Genomic DNA, 24,503 nt, shown 5'->3' with positions numbered 1-24,503 from the left:
TCTACTAGTAGATACAGCAACTACATAGAGATTGGATTAAAATTCCCTGATCACAAGAAATATCATCTACTTGTATTTGTAGATAATGGATCGGGATTTACTGTTGCAAAAACATTTGCAATTCCAAAAGAACTCTGGAAAGAAGATAAGAAAAGAACAGCTACTGGTGTCACGTTTGATGGAAGCCATCTTACAATGAATAAAGTAGCAAAAAATGTTCACATCATCATTGGTGGAGGAACATTTATCATCCACAACATTTGGCAAGCTGAAGGCCAAGGATCAGATTTCTTGTTGGGAAATGATTTTATTCTCCAACAGAGATTTATCCAAGATGAAGAAGCGATAGGCTTCAGAAAAGGAGAACGAGTGTTCTGGGCAGACCGACTCACACAAGCAAAAAGAGTAGTAGGTCCAAACTTCACTAAGCAGTATCAGAGATCGCAACAGAATAGTGGTGATCTTACCCCCTACACGCCCAAATTCGAACTGATACTCCAAATCAAGCAACAAGAAGAATTACTTGTTGAAGAATCTTCAGAAAAAGAAGAAGAAGAAACTAGTTTCATCCATGAGCATAACCTCATCAAGTACTTTCATAATAAGCTTGAGTCTCAGAAAATTCCCACTCTTGATAAAATCAAGAAACTACTCGAACAAAATATCGATGTAGACCCTCAGAAATTTTGGGAAAAAGACCCAGTGGTCTGTGAATTAAGATTACATGACATGAATGCTATCTGTCATGTTAAAGCCATTCCTCAATATAAAGAGGAAGATAAAAAGAATTCAAAAAAGATATTGAAAATCTCCTGAACAAGAGATTAATTCAACCATCCACTAGCCCTCATCATGCTCCAGCATTCTACGTGAGAAATCATGCAGAAAATGTCAGAGGAAAAGCTAGAATGGTAATTGACTATAGAGACGTTAATAAGAAGACCGTGAAAGACGGTTATCAAATTGCTCAGGTAAGAGTCCTGATCAACCAACTCAGAGGAGCTAAAGTATTTTCAAAATTCGATGCAACGTCGGGATTTTGGCAAGTCAAGATGCATCCTGAGACTATTCCTCTCACTGCATTCGGAACACCACAAGGACATTACGAATGGTTAGTAATGCATTTTGGTCTAAAACAAGCCCCCTCAATCTTCCAGAGAAAGATGGATGACATCTTCAAACATGTGGCTGAGTTCTGCGTCGTCTATATTGATGACATCCTTGTGTTCTCCAAAAATAGAGAAGAACACATGAAACACCTTTATGAGGTTATAAAGCCGATAGTTCAGCATGGAATTATCCTAGGAGAAAAGAAAATTTTCTTTATCCTCGATGAAGTTAATTTCCTAGGAATAAACATTAATAATGGAGTGATAAAACTCCAACCCCACATCCATGAGAAAATCTGGAAGTTCCCAGATAGAATTCCTGATGCTAAGAGTCTAGAAAGATTCTTAGGAGTTATCAATTATGGGAGAGTTTTCATTCCCAAAATCTCAGGACTAACAGCAATATTATCTCCTAAAACAAGTTCCAAGAGAAAATGGAACTTCATTGAAGATGATGAAAAAATTGTGAAGCAGATAAAAAATCTCTGCAAAAACCTCCCTCCTCTACAACAACTAGAGGAAAATGATGAAATTATCCTCCAAACATATGTGAGTGATAATTACTGGTCCGGTGTTGTTCTGGCAAAAATGTCTGGAACTAACATTGAAAAGATCTGCAAATTTTGTAGCGGCAAGTTCAGCCCTGTAGAACTAAATTATCCCACAGAGGAAAAAACAAATTTTGGCTGTCAAGAAAACAATTTTAAATTCACCAGCGTTTCTTGAAAAACCCTTTACTGTTCGCACCGATTGTGCTAGAGTAAAGAACTTAAAAAATTTTAAACTTGATAAAGCTGCTGATAGAGGAAGATTAGCAAACTGGCAATTATTTCTTAACTAATATGATTATAATGTTGAATTAATTGCAGGAAACAAGAATTATCTTCCAGACGCATTAACCAGAGAAATGGCAATGTTCAGCCAGAAAGATGACGACGAAGATCGCAACCCCAGAAGCAGAAGAACTGGGAAATAACATGAAACTGCTGAGAATCCTAAAAAAAAAAATCCTCAAAAGGTTTCTGCTAAGTCCAAAAGGACTAGCCACAACTGATCAATCCCAGGGTAAAGGATTGGCTAGCCCGTCTCAAACGGCAGACAGTAAAGGCTCATCAAGACCGTTGACGGCTGTTGCTTTGCCAAAAAGCAAACCAACTCCAACTGGAGTAATAAATGTTTTTAATTATGAATTAAGAACCTTTGTTAATCCTGTGTTCAGAACTGGCAGGAGGTTAGCATACCACCAGAAGGCAATCCTTGATAATCTCTTATTTGCCTTTCAAGAAAGAAACAGTGGTCTGATGTTCCCAACTCTCTTTGCATTAGCTGAAGAACTTCATGAAAATGCTAGGCCACAGTTTGAAGAAGTTCATACACAACAGAGTGCTGTTCGAAATGAAAAAATTCATTTTCTTGAAGATCCAGAAAGTGCTAGAATTCCTATCATAGCACTAAAAGAATCAGATTGGTTTGAACTCCATAATCTGATTGGAAAGCCATAATTCTGAGGACTGTATTCCTCCAACCCTCTTCATTGTTGCTTGTCCTTATGTTGGAAGGTACGGAGTTAATGTTCAGAGTGAACATCCTCAAGAACACAAGCTTTGGCTTGTTAAAAATGGTTTTTGTCCACAATCTATGGACCAAAACGAATGATGATCTCAAAGACTTGCCCCCTATCATCGTCAACACAGTTAAAAATGTTCGAAAAAATGACTGTACTCTTCAACTGAAGTTCAGATCTACTCCACCAGAATGGATTCACAAAACAAATGGTGAAGTTGAATACATTTCTCCTTATCATTATGTGAGAATTATTCAAAAAAGATATCTTCAGTCTACATGTGTTGGATACAATGGCCAGCCAAATTCAAGTATCCCATGGATGAAGGCCATGTCTCTCGAATACATCAAGAAGATCATCCAAGAAGATACAAGAAATACTTTCCTGGCAGCAGGAGAAAAAACAATAATCACTACTTATGACCATCCTGAAGCAATCAGCAGTGACCTCTTCATATCTCTCACAAAGAAAGAGATAGACTCGACACTGGCATGCTTACAGTGGGTGGAAAAGCTTGAAAATGACAACCACTACAAGATGTATGTAGATACAGATGTCGAGGAAAATGCAACTACCACCATAATGGCCAGGATGGACAGCAACTCCTTTGTCCTCGACCACAATTCAGAAACAGACGAGAACATGTGAAGCAGCAAGTGTAGAAAGCACCGAAAAGCAATTTTGGACTCTTCCCAAAAGATGCTTTTGCTTTTCATAAAACACTTTCACCTAAAGGAATCTGCTTTTCGCCAACCGACCTCTATCATCAGGAGCACTCACGAAAGCAGATAATAACGGAGTTGTCCTATACATTTTTATGTTTTGAATTCTGGTTTGAGTTCCGCTCCCTATATAAGGAGCTTTAGTTTTAGTTGTAAGGCATCGAAAAATTCTCCCATCAAAAACTTCCACCATCAGATAAAATAGTTTAAGAAACTTGAGCAGAAGAGTCTTCTCTCAAGGAAGAAGAATGCCATAGTTGCAGTGTGCTCTTCCCTTCCTGTTTAGTGTGAATTAGTGTGCCTTTATTACAAGTAAATATCTGTAATCATTCTTATGGATAGCTAAACAGCTTTTTAGCTGTTTACCTGAGAATGAGGCTCTGAATTCTTAGCTTGTAATTATGGTTAAATAAATATTTTTAGTGTGCTCATCCACTTCATCAAGTCTTTTAATTTCGCAAGTTATCTGTTGTTGTTAAGTATTATGTTCTACCGTTATCTTATACTACCTTTAAGTTCAGATTTTCTATTTCTTAAGAAAATTTGCCTCAGCTTAGGATAGAAACAAGCAGCAGTGATTCTACCTGTTAAAGTAACCGTTAGGTGAAAACTTGGGCATGTTGAAGGCTAGTTTTGTTTTTCTCAGAAGTTTGAATATGTTTTTCTAAGAAAAAGTGAATTTTGGACCCAAAAGTCAACATATGATATATTTGGCACTACCCTAGAAATGACTACCCTTATGAGTCTTTTCCCCTAAAGTTTGTGTACTTGGGAAAAATACCAACTTGGTTGATTGATTGGGCAAAATACATCATGATTTTGGGCAAACGGGCAAAAAATAGGTCATTTAAAGGTTAACACACTAAGACACGATTAATAAACAAAAATTCACAAGTGGTATGAGTTTGAATTGTCTGCTACATTTATTAATTGAGTCAGCTTTAAATTCACATATTCTGAGACGTTTAAACAAGAATCCAACAATACGACCCATTGACAGCTCTAAAAAAACTTCTGCCAAGTTGGGTCACTTTTCAAAACGAAAAGAAAAAAAGGAAAAAAATTGAAGAACGAGTCGGGTCGGCTTTGGTAACATTCATGCCCGATTCGTCAGATGAAGGGGGCCCATTACAACACAAAATTTAGGCCCAACTAGTCTCACGCTTTCGCTAAAACCCTAAATACCATCCTCCCCGCTCCCTTGCTCGGTTCTCTCCCGTTCTCCTCCAGAAAGCTGCAGGAGGACCAAGCAGGTAAACCACCATAAACCCTCCTAGGGTTTTATCCCGCATCATCTTTATTTCTCCAGTCTTCCCCTTCCTCTTTAATTTGTACGGTTTCAGTTTGTTTCTAGTTTCACACTAACATTCTGAAACGACTTCTGCTTAGCTTTCACGGCCGGAGTCAAAAACCCTTAATATCTAGTGCTCTCGATTTTGGGTCTTCATCAAAAGCTTGTTTCTTTTTGCCGTCCCTTCTCAATTTTGCTGATTAAGAAATATTAGGAATTTGGTACTGTTTATTGTATTACAATGCTAGATGGGTTGGTTAAATTGTGGTTTTAGGAGTCTGTTTATTTCATTATTTATGTTCAAAAGTATGAGACTGACTTTGTTTAAAGTTCTGAGGCTTAGAGCTACTACTCTTGAGATTCTCGTATATTGAATCGAACAATACGAACATGATTAATTTGTATATTGTGAGGCTGCTTAGGAGAACGTTTTTTATGTCGTAAGTTATTTGATCTGTGTATTGGGTAGAAATGAGAAGTGCAAAATGCTAATTGGTTTATAAGTTGCACCCTGTGGTTGGTTTTGTACTATCTCATATTGTTCTTTCCTTTCTGTTATTATTTTTGGTTCCTTTCTGGTTAGTAGTTCCCTAATGATAGAGTTCCGTATTTTTGTTTTTTTCCGCAGATAATAGTACTATAATTACAGGACACAATGAGGTTGGAGAAGTGCTGGTTCTGTTCTTCAACTGTATATCCTGGGCACGGTATTCAGTTTGTTCGTAATGATTCAAAGGTAAATGTTGCATTACTTCTATCATAGGATACAACTCTACTGGGTCCATGTAATTGCCATGCATTGTTCGTGTTTTATTCCAAGTAACACCTAATAACTTCTTATGCTTGGTGGCGGTATCAAATTTAACAGTAACTTGGCAACATCTTTCTGAAGTCTGGAAATGTAACTAATTATGGTCCTGATACCTGAATATACTGGTGGTTCATTGCTACAATAAACTTCAATTAAAATTACTGTTAGGTTTAGCATAGATTAGTTTTCATTGGCACTATGCCATGCAATTTATTTGCAGTTCAAACATGAGATCTGGGTTTGACTTAATTTCTTGATCTATTAGCCCAAATTCACGCAAGATATAGTTGTTCTGTTCTTTACTTCTTATGGTTTGTGTTGAGAAACTGTCTAACTGCCATCTTTGACTATGGTTGCCTTTGCATTATCTACAGTAGCAACATGTGCAGCTCAATTTTCTGACAACCATTTCTCTTCTAGATTTTTCGATTTTGTAGATCTAAATGCCACAAGAACTTCAAAATGAAGAGGAATCCTCGCAAGGTGAAGTGGACTAAGGCCTATAGGCGGGTGCGTGGAAAGGATATGACACAGGTAACATTACCTGTTGCTTAATCTAATCCTAGTGATTATACTATTTAATAGGGAAGCGTGGTAACTTTCTGTTAGTCTTATATTACTCATTACATTTTTCCCCTCCAGGATTCAACTTTTGAGTTTGAGAGGAAGAGAAATAGGCCCGAGAGATATGACAGGAATCTTACAGAAAACACTCTCAAGGCCATTAAGAAGATTGATAAGGTTAGAGTCGACAGAGAGGCCAAGCACCACCAGAAGAGGTACTTTTCTTTTCAACATTTTAATCTATAGTAGGGAACTGAACGTCTTTTTTTTTTGTTATTCTTCATACTAAGAACTCTCATGGTAAATATTGATCAGGATGAAAAAGGACAAGAGACCCAAGATAAACATAGATGCACAGGAATTGAAACAGAGCCTCAACATGGTCAAAGCTCCCGATGCGCTTCGACAAGATCTGTTGAAAAAAGTCAAGGTCCAAAAGCAAGTGGACCAAACCCATGCAATGGTGGAGTAATTTTATTATTAGATGCCAGTTTTCAATGTCTTAATTTTGGCCAGCTTCAGGTTGTATCAAGCACCTATCTGTGTTTTCTTGTTGTTTTATTTCGCTTACATTTCATTCAGTACGTGGTTGATGATTTTAGTTATGTTTTCTTGAATCCTATATCTGGGATAAACATTGATCATTAAATATGTGATATAGAAGAGTTTTCAAATCTGAAACATTGGGAGGTTCTATTGTTCCAACTTTCTGCGGTGGGATTGCTAATTGTTAACTCAAGTAAAATGTGCACAATCTTTGCATCTTTATTCATGCATGAATCTGAACTGGACACTCAGATATTTGTATTTTTTTTTTTTTTTGTGCTAATTGTCGAAATTGATGTACTCTAATTTTTTTTTTTTTCCTTCATTGCCAAAATGAACTTTTGTTTCACACATTTGAAATCCCAAAAATCAGTATCCTCATCTGCCACACAATCCATTCATCTCCTTGTCTCACGCGCCTTGTTGCAATTTCATTGCAACTGTTGAATCTTAAAGAAACTATACATGCTCAGTTCTGGCCAAAACCTTTTTTAAATTAGCATTGAATCCGAATCTATTGAACCGCATTTTAGGTATCCGTGGTTTACGAAAACGAGTCACTGGCTGAAGATAAAATTGGTTTTGACATCCATTTGAGGGAATTCGAAGTCAGCAAGCCCCCATTTGTTTTTGAAATTGCCCTGTTTTGGAGGAACAATATGACCGACCTTCCATATGATATGGTTTTTGCTTGGTCTTGTTTCTCTCGGCTTATTGAATGACTGTAGGAAATGTTGATTTCCCAACAAATATTAGAGGGATCACTGGATCAGTTGGTGTTGATCAAAATATAAGATTCAAATGTTAGTAGATATATGAAGATGCTCATATTGTAAGACAACCCCCAAGAAATTTGTAACAGAAAAATGAAGCTGCAGAATCAGGAAACTTGGGAGTTTTCTTTGAGAATCCAATGTTTGGTGAAAGTAGCTATCTAGCTAATCAAGGGAAACAAAAGAACATAAAAACACATCCAGAAAGCTGGCTTGCTTGACCGCATGAAAAAGGTCCCCATCTGGTATTTGGAATGACTCAAAAATAGATACACTGAGTATGCTAAATTAAAAAAGCTAGATACATTGTTCATAATCTAAGATTACAACACAACCAGACCCTCTGGTTCCTCAAATGTACACAAATATCTCTATAAAACCTAGACCTAAGAAGTCCCAAGTGCCTTCCGTGTATGAAAAAACAGTTTCCAGACCAATAATTATGCATATGAGCCCTGAACTTACATTTAGAATCACACTACAATATAATGACCCTGAAGGTGGTTGCCGGAAAGCTTGAAAAGCGGATCAATGCCGACTGTAACCAACAGTTTTCTTAAAGTCCAACCCATTTCACCCATCTGAAAACCCGGCCAATTCTGAAGGGCAGCTCATAGTCTTTGGCAACGGCAGGCTCCCTCTTTGCAACCTCACGTTCGGACCACACATATACACCACGTTCTTGACGACTTCCAGGTACTGTGTTGTCCAGGATAACAGCCACAAGGAATGCAATCACCATGTGTAATGAAAATAATGTGTTGAGGACATAGTTCATCTGCAAACAGAAAATAGCAAAATCAGTTAGAAATGCAGGCCCCCATTCAAACTGACAAATTTCCATCTGTGAGATCAACTAAGCAACCAATAAACATGCTTACAAAGCCAGTGTGACCAAACCTATGGTCTTCAAAGGGTTAAAAAAAAGTAAACGACTGGAATCAACCATTCAACTAAGAACTACATCTTTCAGCTAGGTTATCCATTATCTTTTCATCAATAATAAGTTGATTCCTAACCCATATCATAACATAAGTAAGCAGTTCATATTGGTGGTGGAACAGTGGCGAAACTCCTACTAACCCAAAGTAAATTGCAACAGAAAAATGATATCAGAATGGAATTCTAAAAATTTTGTTAAAAAAGGATGCTGCAAATACAATAGGTAAAATGACACGGATGAAAAACCTACTGGTCCTTAGCCAAAAAAAGAAAGAAAAGAATAACCAACTGGTCAGTTACCATTTAAGAAATTCCCCATGAATTGATGAATGTATATGCATCAGACCTAGACACATCAACGGGCGAAAATGAAGAGGGTGAATGCGAACTTTGGACATTTCTTACTGTTACAACATAACACACAAACTCCATTTTTCGTATCACAGAAGGTCAAGTGGAAGCATACCCCTCCATATTTGCTGCGGAAGGGCCCATGAGAAGCCACAATATATGGCTGAAAATAACTTGGAACAGATGAGTTGGAGTTTGGAGAGATGCCATATTGCTGAAAGTATGCTGGTATTGACAGCGAGAAAAACAAAGATAGCCCGACAATGATAATATTCCGAGAGCTTCCAGCCTCGCTATAACGTAGATTTGACAGACCCAATGCAGCAAGCATCGCCCACATGAAGCACAGAAGTGCTGCAACCATGACTTGGGGAATTGATGCAAGAAACCCTCCAACTTTACCTGCATGTAAAGTATTAACTGTGATTTGTTGCAGTGAATTAACAATACTGCAGTCATAAATTTTGATTTGAAACTTTTTTTTATTTTAAATTTGCAATGAACAGACACCTCCAGCAAATTTCATGACCTCTAACAGAATCACCATTAAAGTTGGTCAGTACATATGACAGAAAATCATGATAATAACTAGTTAAGAAATACGAAGATGGTCGATATGTAATAGCCAATTTTTCTTTCAGAACTTTTCTCTTTGTAGCCTAACTGATTTCTAACAGAACTCGACATTATCTGCCAAACCCTAAGATCTCTAACCCTGCCACCATCTAACCGATGCATAAATTTTCAAGAATTCCTTTATCAATATGATTTTGTCAGGTCAAAAAACCATATATTTCTTTCACTAGAGACAAATATTAGCACATCCGAATGTTTAATGAACAATGACCTAGACTAAGCACTCAGGATTTTCATTCTTTGTTAGTTTCCCTTCTCCATAGAGATTTCAAAAGTAACCAGTAAATTTAGTTTGCAATGTTATCCTGATAAGACTCTATTTGCACGTCAGCTTGTAATCTATAACAGTTGCCCATCTCGCCTGAGGTCTTATGTTTAAGAGTTCACCTAAAATGATCTAGGAGTTGCATTTCCCAGAAATATAAGTTATATGCCTTGCAATATTTCACCTTTTTTTAATTAAGTAGACAAGCCTTACGCGAGGAAATTTATTGGAAAAAAACGATGAAGGCCAAAGAACTACAGATTAAACATGTGGTAAACTCAAGGAGTTTATAAAGAAGAATTCAGAGGAATGTCACTCAAATAATGGACCAGAAAGAAGTTATCTTTAATCTAAGCTTGGAAGCCTCTAACAACCAATTACGAAAAAGACATGCCAGCAATTATAGTTGTTCAAACTATGCATTTCATAGTAAATGCAATTATTCCCAACCAAAAGAGAAAGTAAAATCATATGTCGGTAATGTTGTCGAGACTCTGAACTAAATATAAAAATGTGATTACACCCGAGTAAAAGAGAAAATAAAATAGTAAATGTAATCCTGAAATTTGTATAAGTACCAGAGCTAATAATATAATTACTATATGGAAAGAATATTTATCCAATGTCATTCACTAAACATGGCAAATTATTTCATATGTTTGTTGTTAGAGGCTCATTGTTAAATTGAAAACAGAAGCTTAACAGCACTTACCAACAAGGGATAAGACAATCAAAAGGCACGCACCCAATTCAACTGCTCTACGACTTCCCATCTTAGTGACAGCTATTGTGTGCACATTTTCAGTTAAACTTGTGGACCCTGTTCCAGTACCCCATAAACCCGCCAAGATGCTGGAAAGACCTTCAAGACCGATCCCTCGACTAACAACACCAGGAGTTGGAGGCCTGGATGCCACCAATAGTGAAGAAGCATGATATGAGCCAACCTAAGAAGTTTAAACAAAAAGCAAAGTCAGCAACAAAAGTAACAAGTACTATTTGCAAGAGTAACAAAGATAACCAGCTTGATGGAACAAAGAATAATGCCTAATTTTGTAACGTAGTTAAATTACGCTATAGGTTAGCACTACAGTATTTTCCACTGCGCACAGAGGTACTGGCGGAGAGAAATTCTCAAACAGTGATGTAAAGGGATCATCTTTTATACAAGGAAAAAAAAAAAAAACAATTCACGATCTGACTGGCTCACTGAAAACTGCTAATGATAAATCAGCTTGGTGCTTTCTTAAGACAACAGTTATGTTCCGATCAGAATAAATAAAAAATGAAAAGATGTATATAACAAAAGATGTGCTTACAGTAAAGATATCTTCAGAAGGAAATAGAATAAAGACGCACAAACACATGAAATGACAGAAAACTAACCGAATCCACTGATGAGATAATTGAAACCACACACATAACAATAGCCATTTTCCAGTGGAAAACAGGAGTACCCCATTGTAACGGATAAGGAAACCTAAACCATGGGGAAGAATTTAATGCATGAGAAGTATCAACTCGACAGTGCTTCATTCTCGACACATGCTTTCTGCAATGATCAGAAATTATGTTCGATGCAGGTACATTTGTATCACAGCCTTTGTAGTTATATACTCCAGCTTCAGTTAGGAGGAAAGCAGTTGCCCATGTGATTGCCAGACCCAATGGAACCTGCAATTTAGATAAATTTTACTAGAATAACATCGCAAAAGGCAACTAGAAAATATAAGATGAAATCAATTTTAATATGAATATGACAGTACTTAAATTTCCAACTTACTGCATATATTAGAAATACACGATGACCAAAAACAGATATCTTCCGTAAGTACTGTCGACGTAGAGAAATGAATTAGATGATTTGTCACACCACCAAATTAGACACGCGCATGAATAAAATAAATAACAACATACCTACAGAAGAATAATTACCAAACATATATAACAGTAGCTTCAAAAAACTTACAAGAGAAAAAGCAATGACCAATAATATCTGCACAGCACCAATCTCAAGACAAGTACCAACTAATGGGAAACCATAACTGTAGAAAGAAAGTCCAACAGCAGCAATTGTTGGTGACACAACCACTGGATTGATCAACCTGAAAAGGAAAGGCAAGTCAACTGATGTTGAGTTATTGGGAGTCTGGTGTAAGACCAAAATACAAGGATTCTTTTACATAACGCCAGGCACCAAAACCAATATTAGTATTTTAAATATAACATTTGTACCTAGAAAACCTAAAGACACAGTGATGGAAGAAAGTAGTAAAGACCATATGAACTTTGTGGTAACGTAGCACGAGCAGGTGCAACTGAGGTTTCCCTCTCCAATGACTACATAATTAATACACAAAAACCCTCCCCAACTCCTGTCACCTCCCGTGCTTTCAACCTCCTACTTGTTTTAGATACCCACACATGATTCTATATCATTTGAGTGAGGTGACAAGGAAATCAAATGAGCAGAAGCCAAACCAAATACTAGAAGAAGTGATTTAGCAAAGGAGGTTCATATGCCACACTTCACAAGCAAATATAGTTCACAATGTGGTGGAAACTTCACACCAATGAAGTGCTATAGTAAAAACAATATCCTCATAACTGGCAAAAGATGGCTAAAGCTCAAGGATGATGGTGGTGGTGACATTGTGCCCTTTAATTGTAACAAGACATAGCTAAATCATAGAGCATACGATGAAAAAGGAAAGTACTTCATTTAGGGTCAATTATAGGAGTATGGCTAGTGAGGGTCTGAGGGATAATATTGGTATGTTATTTAGCCTTGGTTTGTTAAAAATGATCTTGTCCTACGTGTTCTAACATTATCTTAGAACATATAACAGAGGATTGTAATAATCGTTAGTCAGACTTGAAGAGTAGACACACAGATATGATTTAAGTATCCTATGTATTTCTATTTGTACAGTAGGACCATAGTTCCAAAATTACAAATATATTGCATACTCGTAGAGGAACCCATACTAATTGCAAGGTCAAAAAAGACGGTAATCAGGATCCATATATGCACTTAAAAAGGTGCTACTATTGAAGATTGTTTAATAAGTTATTTGAGTGATGAACAATCAAATCAAGGCATGATAAGGATATGCCAGCTATTTAAAAAAAAAAAAAATGCCAGCTACTAGAATAAACACCAGCAAAAAATTGACACCATGTTTACACCAAATGAAGACACATTTACCTATCCACTTAAGCTTTTTAAGCAACAACAGTTGTTAGGTATGGCAAGTATTCCAAAGTAAACTAAAAGAAACAAGGCATTCCTTTTCGTTTTCCCAAGTAACTAAAATATGAAATTAAATTTAAAATGTAAAAACAATTTAACATGAGGTAGTAAGATGCTGAAATCATACCTCAAAAACAATGACATTAGTCCAGTATATCCAAGTATTGCTTGAAAAGCTGAACCTATTATTACTGCCCCCTGTAGCTCCTTCATGATATGCTTAAAATTCTGATGAGTACAGTGAATACCGTTTAGCATTGAGAAGAATTCAATAACAAAAGCATATTGTAAAAGACAATGAGCTTCTTAAAAAGCAAGAACACGTACATTTCCATTGAGTCCTTGAAATTCCGGGGAATTGATTATTGCCAAAGCGGGTGCTAGGTAAACAAATGAAGGGCCCTGTATCAAGGGCAATCTTGATCCAAACGACATTTGCAAGAGAGTGGTCACTCCCGAAACAAAGAGCACTGTCGATACCACGTTTGCAGTATCCTCCTACATGCACTAAATCCAGTCAAACCAAACAATCCAACATTGCACGTTTCAGTACCCAAATGCATAACAACTGTATGTGTCAAACTACTCACATAAGTACCACCCATTGCTGGAACTATGACGAGTGGAATTAAAATTATCGAACCCAATATGGAGAGATAATGCTGGAATCCATATAGACCAATGGGAACTGAAAAGCATTGTAGAACGAAACACAAACCATATCAACCAGTATAAAGAGAATTATTCAAAAAAGGAAAAAAGCTCATTTCTTTCACTAAATAACCTCATTTACCAATAAAGCTTCAAAACTCCACAAAAATAAATGGAACACACATTTTGAAATAGGAAAAGGAGAAACTCACCAAGCCCGGGCGTGTCTCTGAGCTCATACTTCATATGCGAACTCCTGCCCACATACCCATCATCATCCACACTACTAGGCAAAACATCCACCACTTCTTCACTCCTCGCCGCCCTCCTCGGCTGCGAATTGGGCTCAGCCGGAACCGCCACCGCCGCTTGCCCATTGGTTCCGTGGCCCGCATTCTTCGACCCACCATCGGACTCCTTCCTCCTCTTCACCACCACCGTCTGATCCTTATCCCCACTCGGAGCAGCCGGCTTCGCCACCGGCGCCGGAGCCGTCTCCCCATTCGCCGCCTTCGGTTGGCTCCTCACCCGGCCCGCCTCGAGATCGGGCTCGGGCTCCCGGGTCGGCCGGGGCGGGGGCAAGGCTATCTGGCCGGAATCACTGGCATTGGTCTCGCCGGAGAACTTGGGGCGGAAGCCGGTCTTCTTGGCCCAGGACGAGGGCGGCAGTGGTGAGCCCTCCGGAACCGGGGGCCACGGCCCGGGTCGCGGCCTAGTGGGTTTAGGGTCCGAGTTCGACATTTCGGGTCGCTCCAAAATGGGACTAAACTAGTACAACATAACTGGAATGAGTGAATGTGTGTGCGGATCTGGTAGTGTACTTGAAGGTTAGGGGTTTCTCAGCAAAATGCGAAGGGTACAACATCAATTAAGGTCTGGGTCAGAGAGAGAGAGAGAGAGAGAGAATGAGAGAGTGAGGGTTTTGAAGGTTAGGGAGTGTGAGAGTGAGTGCAGAGAGAGAGAGAGTCTGAGAGAGAAACGCCAAAATAGAGACAACTAAGAGGGAGGTGGCGAAGCTAAAACCGCGTTGTTTTTAATTTTTCTAATTTTTTTTTTTTTTTTTCTGTATCTCTGATTTAATATTTGTTGGTCGGGAAGGAAATATTCTAGATTATCTGGAGGTTTGGTTACGCAATTGCCGGGGAGGTTTCTATTTAGGGAGGTTGAGGAGAGATTTTCAGGTAGATTTGGTAAATCTAGGGTTGTGTTAAGAGATAGGAAACAAATTATAATACACAGATTTGATTGGATTATTTTCGGATAAAGTTTTATTAGCAAGATTTATTGTTTTTAGTTATGAAATTTTAAAGTAAGTTATAGTTTACACCAAACTAAGAGATAGAATTGTTGCAAGTCATGACAGTAACGAATGTTATTGTTCAAAGTGATAGTCTCTTGGCTATAAAGGCTATTTGTGAGGAGGGTGAGGATTTCACACCTCTAGGCAACTTAGTGGACGATATCAAGGCACTTCTTCATCAATTGCTTTCGATTGGGATACAACCTGCTTATCGAACCTCCAATAGAGTAGCCCACAGCTTTGCAAGTTATGGTTTTGATGCTAATACCCATATTGAATGGTTCTCAAACGCTCCAGAGTTTGTTCTGGATGCCCTCATTTACGATTGTAATCGAATGTTTCAATAATAAAAGTTTTTTTCCTCAAAAAAAAAAAAAAAGGGTTACATATAGCCTATCACTATATATCAAACAACTATCTTGCTCACCTTTTTATTGGGTTTGTTGGTCTGTAATTCTTTATTTGGACTAAAACGGTAAAATCACTCATCGTTATATTAACATAGTCGGTGAGAGATAACGACGGACATAATTTTCTCGTAATGAGAACATACTGTTGTAATTTTTAGATTTCGATTCTCACAATCTTATGTTGTCAAAGTATCAATTAATAAAGGCTAGGATTTCTATTATCAAAGTACTAATTAAAAAAAAAAAAAAAACCTTATGTTATCAAAGTATCAATTAATTAAAGCTAGGGTCCACCTTCTGGATGTAGCCCATCGAGCTAAAAATGATGAAAGAGAAAGAGCAATTTCTCATGTATGCAAGTATGCAACACTCTCAGAAATATGAATTGTTTTGATGAAATTTTTCCAAAGAACTCACGAGTCATTGGCAAGTTGTCTTTTTGAGAAAAAAAAAAAATATATATATATATATTTTCCTTGAATTAGAGAAAAATAAATAAATAATATGGAAGCTGTTCGAGATGTTTTTAGATTAAACAGTGATAAAAATTTAAGAAAAAAGAATTTGCACAAGTTAGAAAGTTTATGTATGCTTCATTTTTTTTTGCATTTTTTTTTCCCAAATCGGGTATTTTGGTATGCTTCTTTAGTAGAATTGAATATAATTTTTCTTTTCTTGTTTTCAGTAAAATAAATATACTTTTTCTTTCTCCTAAAAAAAGGATATACTTTTTCTCTAAAACTAAAAAACAAAAAAAAAAAACTTGTGGAAGTCTCCAATAAAGTCGAAAGAAAACGTCATTACCCAAATCACTTCAACCTTACTAACAAAAGTGACCTAAACCGCAAGATTTCTCTAGCTCAATGTTAAAGTTTTTGACACTTTTGATATAACACTGGAATAAAGCCAACTCTCATTTGACCAACCAAAAAAAAAAATCACCCCTCTCTAACTTACGACTATACATATATACCACCTCCTACAGCAAACCACTTCACTAATTTGTTCTGTTAAAATAACTCTTGGGTGCCAATATTCCCATGATGAACATCCTGCAATTGCTATCGAGTAAAATTGAGGGGTGTAGCACTGATCCAGAAATACGCTGCTAAAGGAACTTAATAATGAGATAATTACATTGAAGTACTAACACTTTCTTAACCCTGGAAACTTGAGCTGCTAATGCAGTTGCTGCATTACTGTGGAGACTTGCGCGCGTGATGACCAGAAAGACGAATCTGAGTAACAGATTTTTGAGCACTTTAGTACCTTTTGCAGTTATGCTGTAGCCTTTTTGACTCCCTGTCCTTTCAACTTTGAGAATTTTGTAGTAAATTACTAAATTTGAAAGAACAGGGAGTACACTGTCCTAGAGGCTATAGTACAGGGCATTTTTTCTAAAATTAATATTACAATTAAGAGCTGCAGAACCATTTTTGGTATTTGTCCGGAAACCATTGCTGAAGCCTAGCAGCGCATGCTAAATGTTCATTGGCATAGGTGTCAGTGAAACAACAGCCAACAACACAGAACTTATCATTACATGGAAGTATTAAGCAATTTATTCAAGCTGATATTGCTCATGACTAATAACAATAACAAACCTCAGAAGTATTTTGTACCCTCACTTCTACTTGAGCTCAGATTCATGATGCTTCTTCTATAATGCATGTGCTTGAAATACAATTTAGTTGGCTTAATTTATTAGTTATACCTCTAGTATGCATTCCTCTTATGAACAGTCAATTCAATAAACTCAAGTCAGCACAATCAGATACCAACTCAAGTCAAAACAGATTCTTGCAGGTTCTGTTTTCCTTTTGTTGTTGAAACAACTTGTAATTGCTGCTTTAGTTTCCTATTGAGAAAGCAAGCAGATTCACATAATCATATTACACATAGTATGCAAACTCCTCGCCGGCTACAGTTAGCACAAGCAAGTGCAGAGAGAAGGATAAATGAAAAATAAGCATTACCTCATGTTTTCTAGGATTGTAAGTTCAACGCTTCAATATGCTCCACAGAATGGACTCTTAACATAAACAAAGGAAATAAAGCTGTAATTTACGTCCTGTGAAGGACAAACTACCTCCACAAAGTCTATCATCAACTTCATGACTGCAAGAAAAAAGTTATTGATAAAGTGAACCACAAACCCCTAAACCTCATCAGAACTCAGCTAACTGGTAGTCCACCAAGTCCAAGATGACGGTGGTTACTTACCATCTGAAGTTCTTCATGTTTGATTTCTTTTAGAGGGAATTAGATAACATCTTCCTGCGGTGCCATGCTTATGTAAGCATGTACTTTTCTTAGCTCTATTCTAGCTGCTGTAGTTTGACCAAGCTTGTGCACATGCACTATATATAGTAGTTGCTCATGCGCACACTTTAGTAGTTGCTTAATTCATTAGTTTTTATTAAGCTTGTTATTGAATATGTAATCGTTTTCCCCGTAGGTTTTGGAAGAAAGGTATGCGACTCCCCACTCACTAGCTAAGAGCTGCCGTTTGTTCTCATTGATTCAACTCAAAAGATAAAGGAACTATTCTCATTCCAGAGGTTGGTGTCTTGAAGCAAAGGTATGTGGTTAGTAAATAGTGAGACTATGGATACGGTGCCACTCAATTAAGCCGATTTGGGCACTAGAGAGAATGAACTAAGTTGGAAAGTTGTATTGAGCTGGTTGAAGTATTACTTTTATGACTACGACCTTGGCCACCATGTGTGGAATACTTATTGCACTACTAGAAAAACAGGGTCTTTCACACGGACGCAATTGTCACAGAGCTTCACACAGACGAATATCCGTGTATAAAGTGTTATAGTACACACGGAAATCGGTGTGTAAATATTTTTCACACTGACTATTGTGGCCACATAGGGTTTAGATTGGGACCCAATATTTTACAAGTTAATTTACACACGGAGTCCGTGTGAAATAAAGTTAAATTTAGAAATTCTTATAAGGTTGTCAGATGGTAAATTAAAAATTCAATCAGTTTTCAGTATGAAATATTAGTTCACACAGATATCTGTGTAAAAATATAAATAAATATTATAATACCCACTTAATTTCACACGGATATCTGTGTAAAAATATAAATAAATATTATAATACACACTTAATTTCACACGGATATCTGTGTAAAAAAAATATAAATAATAAAATTTTAATACCAGCTTAATATTTCACACGGATATTTGTGTAAAAATATAAATAATAAAATTTTAATTCTACATCTCCAATCGAAAGGGTAAAAACTCTATTCTCTCCATCTCCCTCATTCTCATCTCTCTCCGATTTTCTCTCTCAAGTACCCAGACACCAAGCCAAGCCGCCTCCTCCTCCTCCAGACCCTCGTCTCGAGCTCCCAAATCTGAGCATGGAATCGACTGTGAAGTACACCCTGGTGGTGAAGGTGATGTGTCGGACCGGATCTAGAGGTCAGGTGACCCAAGTCTGAGTCAAGTTTCTCGACGACCAGAACCGATTCATCATGAGAAGCAAGAAGGCAACCGATCTCCAGTCTCCGAGCTCCGCCTCCAGCCTTTCAAGCCCTACCGGCCACAACCGAACTCGGGGTTGGAGACTTGGAGCACTTCCGAGTCCGGAACACGGAACACAGCGAGCAACCTGCAAGGCTGCAACCAGCAACCCCTCTCCATCTTCTTCTCCTCCTCGGCTTCTCCAGTCCTCCTCTTCTTCTGTTCTGAGTTTCTGATGGGTTCAATTCCAAATGGCTTTGATTTCCTTTTGATGTTGATCTTGATTTTAATTAAGGTAATGATACTGATTGAGTGATTGGGTAGTTAGAAATGGGTTCAATTTCCTTTTGAATTTTTTATCTTGATAACTTGATGTTGATTTTAATTGAGGTAATGATACTGATTGGGTAGTTAGATATGGATTTGATAACTTGATTTCCATTTAATGTTGATTTCTTCTTCAATTGCAGTTTGTAACTTTGTAGGATTCATGACTGTATCTTTTGACAAATTATGGTTTTGTGCATGAGATAGGGTGTGTTGAAGTAGTTGGATGTGTTAGACGTGAAGAGTTAGCTGGTTGGGAAAGATGAGGGAAAGATCTCAATGAAGAACGATGAAGGAAAGATCTCTAGATTTGCAAAACTTCAATGAAGGACTTAAAACAACATGAAAATAAATGGAGGACCTAAAAATAAATATCCAATATTTGAATAATCTGGAAATTACAAAAATTCAAATGTTTGTAAATTTAGAAATTAATATAATTGGGATTCATACGGGACCCACTTAATATAGCTCACACAGACGAGCTTTCCGTGTGAAAGTAATTTAGCAACGCTCGCAACACATACAAATTCTGAATCTGTGACTGTACTGTATGAAACTACCTATACACACAGATTTCCGTGTGTATTTTAATGTATTCACACAAAATCCATCCATGTGGAAGTAGTTGTTTTTCTAGTAGTGTTGACATTTGAATCATTTGATCAAAGCATAGATTATGGCTTTTGGAGCATGTCATTACTTCAGGTGAAAGCTTGTTACTCTGGATCCAGCCATTGTTATTGAGTCCAATTCAGGGGTTTAGCATTCATCCAGAAATACGCTGGTAAAGGAATATATAATGAGATAATTACATTGAAGCATTAACACTTTCTTAGCCCCGGAAAGCTTGAGCTGCTAGCTAAACTAAGAATTAAGGTGAGGAGAAATTCCTTGAATAAAACTCACTTCCACACTCTTTTCACTATTTTTTTTTTCTATGTAAATGAACTTGTATTAAAAAGAAGGGTCTTTCTAAATGTACCCAGCAAATTTCTATCTAGACCCAACAAATTTTTTACTTTCAGTTAAAAAATAAAATTTGTAGTTATACCCAACAATTTTTCCAACAATACCCTTTTTAACTTACACCCAGCAAATCTCACTCTCACGCCCAAAACTCACACCCAGCGAATCTCACTCTCACACCCAAAACTCACACCCAGCGAACTCGGCATGAGGGTCGCGCCAAGCTCGTTCTCCAACTAAGAGGAACTCGGGCAGAGCATCATTATAGAGGACGGACTCGGCGCCGAGTCGAGGAAAAAGAAGAAGCGCAGTCTCAAACTCAGGAATATCTCCATCTTAGACTTCGTGGGTCATCGCTATTTCCTTCGCTCTCACCCCCGACTTTGAAGGTATCTCTCACTTCTTGGTTTAAATTTCCTTCCATGAGTTCTTTATTAGTTTAATTTCTTAATTTAGGGTTTGAATCTCGGGTTCATTTGTTGATATTTTCTTTTGATTCATGGGTATTGTTTTGTTTAATTTTGTTTTGCTTTGAATTCAATTTGTTTATAAGAGAGTTGATCAGTTTGATACGAAATGCTTATTTTATGGGTATTTGTTTGGATGCTTGAATGAAGTGGATGACTTGAGTTCTTTATGTTGATTACAACTGAGTCGTGACAATGTTTGGACTTGAGGCTTTGTTTGCATTATTTAGCATTGCATTTGCACTTTAGAGGCAACACAAAACCTGCCGTTGAATGATTATTTAGAGAAGCTTCTGAAAATTATATCTTACTAGTTGAATGATTATAACACTGGAGAATTTAAATATGAAAAGATGCGTGAGAATGGACAGTTGTTTTGAGGAAATAGCTTTTGATATTCGCATTGCATTTCTCATGAACAGGTAGAAATTAATATGTTGGAATGCCAGAACTCTATCTCAAAGGAATGATCATTGTTAATTTTGTGGTTTAAAGGAATGAGTTTGGTTATTGGAAGTAAAAGCTTTGTGATATAGGATGTTAACTTTTCATGGAGATACAAGAGTTAAGATTAAGCATGCAGATTGAAACATAGAGATTAACTGAAGGTTTGATATGAAACACAAAATTTTAGTGCATCATGGAGTTATGTTACCTGGACAGAAAAGAGATAATGGATCATGATATTCTATGATCCTTTTTTGTTTCTTTCTAATATTAGTTAGAGTTTTCTAATATTAATTAGAGTAGGTTATCATGTAACATGACTTTTCTAGGTTAAAGGTTTTCCATGGTTGCATGGAGATGTTATGCTAGAGGTCTACTAGAATTTATGACCATTTTTTCTGGCTGAAGGGAGCAGCCACTAGTTGGAGTAGAATCATTTAAAAGAAATTTGTTCAAGGCTTATCTTCGATGAGCATATCTTTTGGATAATGTTTGCCTTTTATGTTTTTTATTTTATTTTTAAGATTAGGATAGGATCTAGATGGGGTTCATAATTGAAGACCAATGTCTGTGATTTGGGTTCGTAACTTCGTAATCATCTTTTAGATCGATTTCAATAGGGCGTTAGATTTTGCCAAGTGCTGGCTGTTTATTGTTGTGAAATTTTAGGGACAGAAGCCTGATGTTCTAGTCAAGCTACATATCTTATATTCTTCCCGTGGTTTTAACGATGTGGATGCTTTTTATGATTTTCTGACCACTGTGATTGATGGCCTTGGGGATACTTGTGGTTTGCAAATTAGACTTTTTTATGCTTAGCTACAGCTAATGTGTATAGAAGCATCTTCTGATTTTGATCCTTTTAAGGTAGCAGTCGTTTAGAAACATTATTTAACCTTCTTCTTCTTTTTGGGTCAAACAAAACAGTGCAGTTGTATGACTTGCATAGACACATGGACACCATTTACAGTTATATCATTAGACATTATTACTCTACTTTCAGTTTTTTTTTTCCTCCTTTTTTTCTCAAAAAACGTCAATTATATATTGAGGCATTTTATTTCTTTTATGTTCGTATTCTTTTTTAAGAGTCCAAATTCATGTATCACAAAAATTTTTATTCTTTTTTTTTTTCCCAGGAACGTGATCCATTGAAACTTCAGAACCATTCATATAAGCTCACACAATGGGTATTTGATGAACATGTTACTAACCATAAGTTTTGGAGTTACATTGATGGGTCTAGGTTGAGGCCATTAGTTAATTGTTCATATTTAATTGGTAATAGAGTTGTTGTGTCATCCTTTTGTGAGAGGTGGCAGCCTGAGACGAATACATTTCACTTACCCTTTGGTGAAATGACGATTACATTGGATGATGTTTTTAATATTTTAGGTATTCCAATTCAGGGTGATTCAATATCTGTACCTGAGGGTGTGCGGTTAGACAAAACTTATTATGCATCTTTACTGTCATCTACACTAGGAGTTACTATAGATGAGGCAAAGAATGAAATGAGTCGATATGGTGGAAATGGGGTAACACTAGAGTGGTTGAGATTAAGATTTCAGAGTGTTTCAGATGATAGTTCTCTTGAATTTATAGAGTTTGCAGCAAGAGGATTCTTGCTATATATATTAGGTTGCACACTTTTTGTGGACAAGACTGGGAATAGGATAAATGTGATTTACCTACATTTTTTACGGGATCTTAATAGGGTTGGTCAGTATGCCTGGGGAGCTGCGGGGTTAGCATTTTTATATCGACAGTTAGGACTTGCATCCAGACTTGGTTGTAGGCAAATTGGGGGTTATTTGACATTGCTTGAGGCTTGGATATATGAGCACTTCCGGAATGTAGTTTCCCCTCATCTTCGTGTTGAATATTCAAAGAATGAGCCACGAGTGAATCGTTGGGAACCTCGAAAAGATGCAGGTTTGTCACTAGTGTACGTGCAAGCTCTTCGCCAACAGCTTGATCATATGCAGGCGCACAAGGTATGTTGACATTTCTATATTGACAGTTAGAATATTGCTCTCTTTTTTTATACCTAATTTATTTATTTTTTTCTCAGGTCATATAGGATCCATATCGTGGTCATAGGGAGGCTCATCCATTATTGGAAATCACATTTTACACAGGAATGCTTAAGTGTTTAGATATTGTGGAACCATATTATCCTGATAGAGTTCTAAGACAATTTGGTCGAGTTCAAACAATTCCTCGCAACCCTTACACCCCTTCTCGTGTTCGACGAGTTTCTGATTCCAAATCATACAAGGTTGTGTATGAGTACTTTGATGGATTGTGGCAAAGATGGCGAGATCACGTGTTAGCAGATGCGAACCGAAGCACTCCAGTTAAGTTTTCATATGACTGCACTCCAGAATACTTATCGTGGTACCAAAAGATCACACATCCCTATGTTCAACACCCTGATCGGGTGTCTGCTGCAGTTGATTCAAACGAGGAAAATCATCCTTTACAGGTACATATTTCTTAAGGTTTAATTTAATTATTTGTCTAGCACTACCAACTTACAAATTTTTTTTACTTGTTTGATGCAGTGTATATCACGGGTATTGTGTATCAGTCAATCTATTGTTGATGTTGGCCGAGATAATGCTATAAGACAACCAATGACGCTATATGAGGCAATTGAAAGCATTCTTACATATACTATTAGGTGACCAAGTGCAAAATACACGCACATATCAACGTCGGCGGAGTGTACAAAATAATGAATACATTTAATTGTATTTGAAATTTTTTCGTACATTAATGTCAAGGATGATTGACTTGTATTAGAAATTATTTTGTTCTTTTCCTTTTTAATTGTTCTATATGGATCATAAACATAAACTAAAAGTATGCAGTAGCATTTACAGACTTGTTTTTTGAATTCAATCATTAATCCAATTAGTAATAGAAACACCTATGTCTTTGAAAACAGTAACAGTAAATTTATAACTACAATTTAAGAACCTAACCTAGCTCAAGAGACATAACGACCAATTCGTAGACAAACTAATCACTATCAAGATGATAAACTTTTTCATTGTCTGAATAATCTGGACAAAAAATATCTCTGCCATTATGAAGACGATCACTATAGGGAGTTAACCATCCATTTGCATGAGGTAGAGAGTATTTAAACCAACAATTGATAACAGGTGGCATAGGATGCAATGGCCTCAAATGAACCTAATAAGACAAGAGAAAAAGATTACCAATTCGTTACAATTATAAGACAAATACAGTTTAAAAAAATGCATTTTAGCAACATGTATAAAATACCTGGACAAAGTGACATCTTTTGACAAAACCAATTGAAATTTCACGACGATCAACTATAGGAAGTGGGATACTATGCATTGGTAAGAAGGTAAAACAAGACATCAAAGGCAAACCAAAATGCATCAGCACAACATTGTAACAATTTGCGACAAGGTATCCCATATCTGGTATTAAGAACCAATGTTCTTCAAGCGGAAAGTCATCAAAATAATCTAATCTCCTCTCCACCTCCTCCAGTCGCTCAGCATATCGGAATAGTAATCGATATGCATGCTTATTCCGATTAAACTCTTGCAACAACTCCTTGCGTACACGACGCC

General features: G+C 36.9%; 3 protein-coding genes across 3 annotated transcripts; 2 read left to right on the top strand and 1 right to left on the bottom strand.

Annotated features, from left to right (window-relative positions):
* The first annotated feature begins 4,514 nt into the window (after positions 1-4,514).
* LOC112165991 (probable ribosome biogenesis protein RLP24) lies at positions 4,515-6,755 on the top strand. The gene is made up of 5 exons (XM_024302729.2): positions 4,515-4,648; positions 5,315-5,422; positions 5,918-6,031; positions 6,140-6,276; positions 6,377-6,755. Exons 2-5 carry the CDS (start codon positions 5,342-5,344, stop codon positions 6,531-6,533), a joined length of 489 nt encoding a protein of 162 aa, XP_024158497.1. The 5' UTR covers positions 4,515-4,648; positions 5,315-5,341; the 3' UTR covers positions 6,534-6,755.
* Positions 6,756-7,597: 842 nt separating this feature from the next.
* On the bottom strand, positions 7,598-14,460 carry LOC112165912 (nucleobase-ascorbate transporter 12). The gene is made up of 10 exons (XM_024302614.2): positions 13,691-14,460; positions 13,418-13,515; positions 13,155-13,325; positions 12,955-13,055; positions 11,544-11,679; positions 11,358-11,408; positions 10,961-11,248; positions 10,287-10,521; positions 8,789-9,075; positions 7,598-8,158 (listed from the first exon to the last, which is right to left on the bottom strand). The coding sequence occupies exons 1-10, from the start codon at positions 14,217-14,219 to the stop codon at positions 7,937-7,939; spliced, it is 2,118 nt and encodes a 705-aa protein (XP_024158382.1). The 5' UTR covers positions 14,220-14,460; the 3' UTR covers positions 7,598-7,936.
* A 6,990-nt stretch (positions 14,461-21,450) lies between these two features.
* LOC112203781 (protein MAINTENANCE OF MERISTEMS) lies at positions 21,451-23,576 on the top strand. The gene is made up of 5 exons (XM_024344703.1): positions 21,451-21,465; positions 21,556-21,676; positions 22,282-22,883; positions 22,970-23,374; positions 23,454-23,576. Exons 1-5 carry the CDS (start codon positions 21,451-21,453, stop codon positions 23,574-23,576), a joined length of 1,266 nt encoding a protein of 421 aa, XP_024200471.1.
* The last annotated feature ends 927 nt before the right edge of the window (positions 23,577-24,503 follow it).

The sequence above is a fragment of the Rosa chinensis genome, chromosome 5 (assembly GCF_002994745.2).
Source record: "Rosa chinensis cultivar Old Blush chromosome 5, RchiOBHm-V2, whole genome shotgun sequence".
Taxonomy (NCBI): domain Eukaryota; kingdom Viridiplantae; phylum Streptophyta; class Magnoliopsida; order Rosales; family Rosaceae; genus Rosa; species Rosa chinensis.
This window is presented reverse-complemented; position numbering and strand designations above follow the sequence as displayed.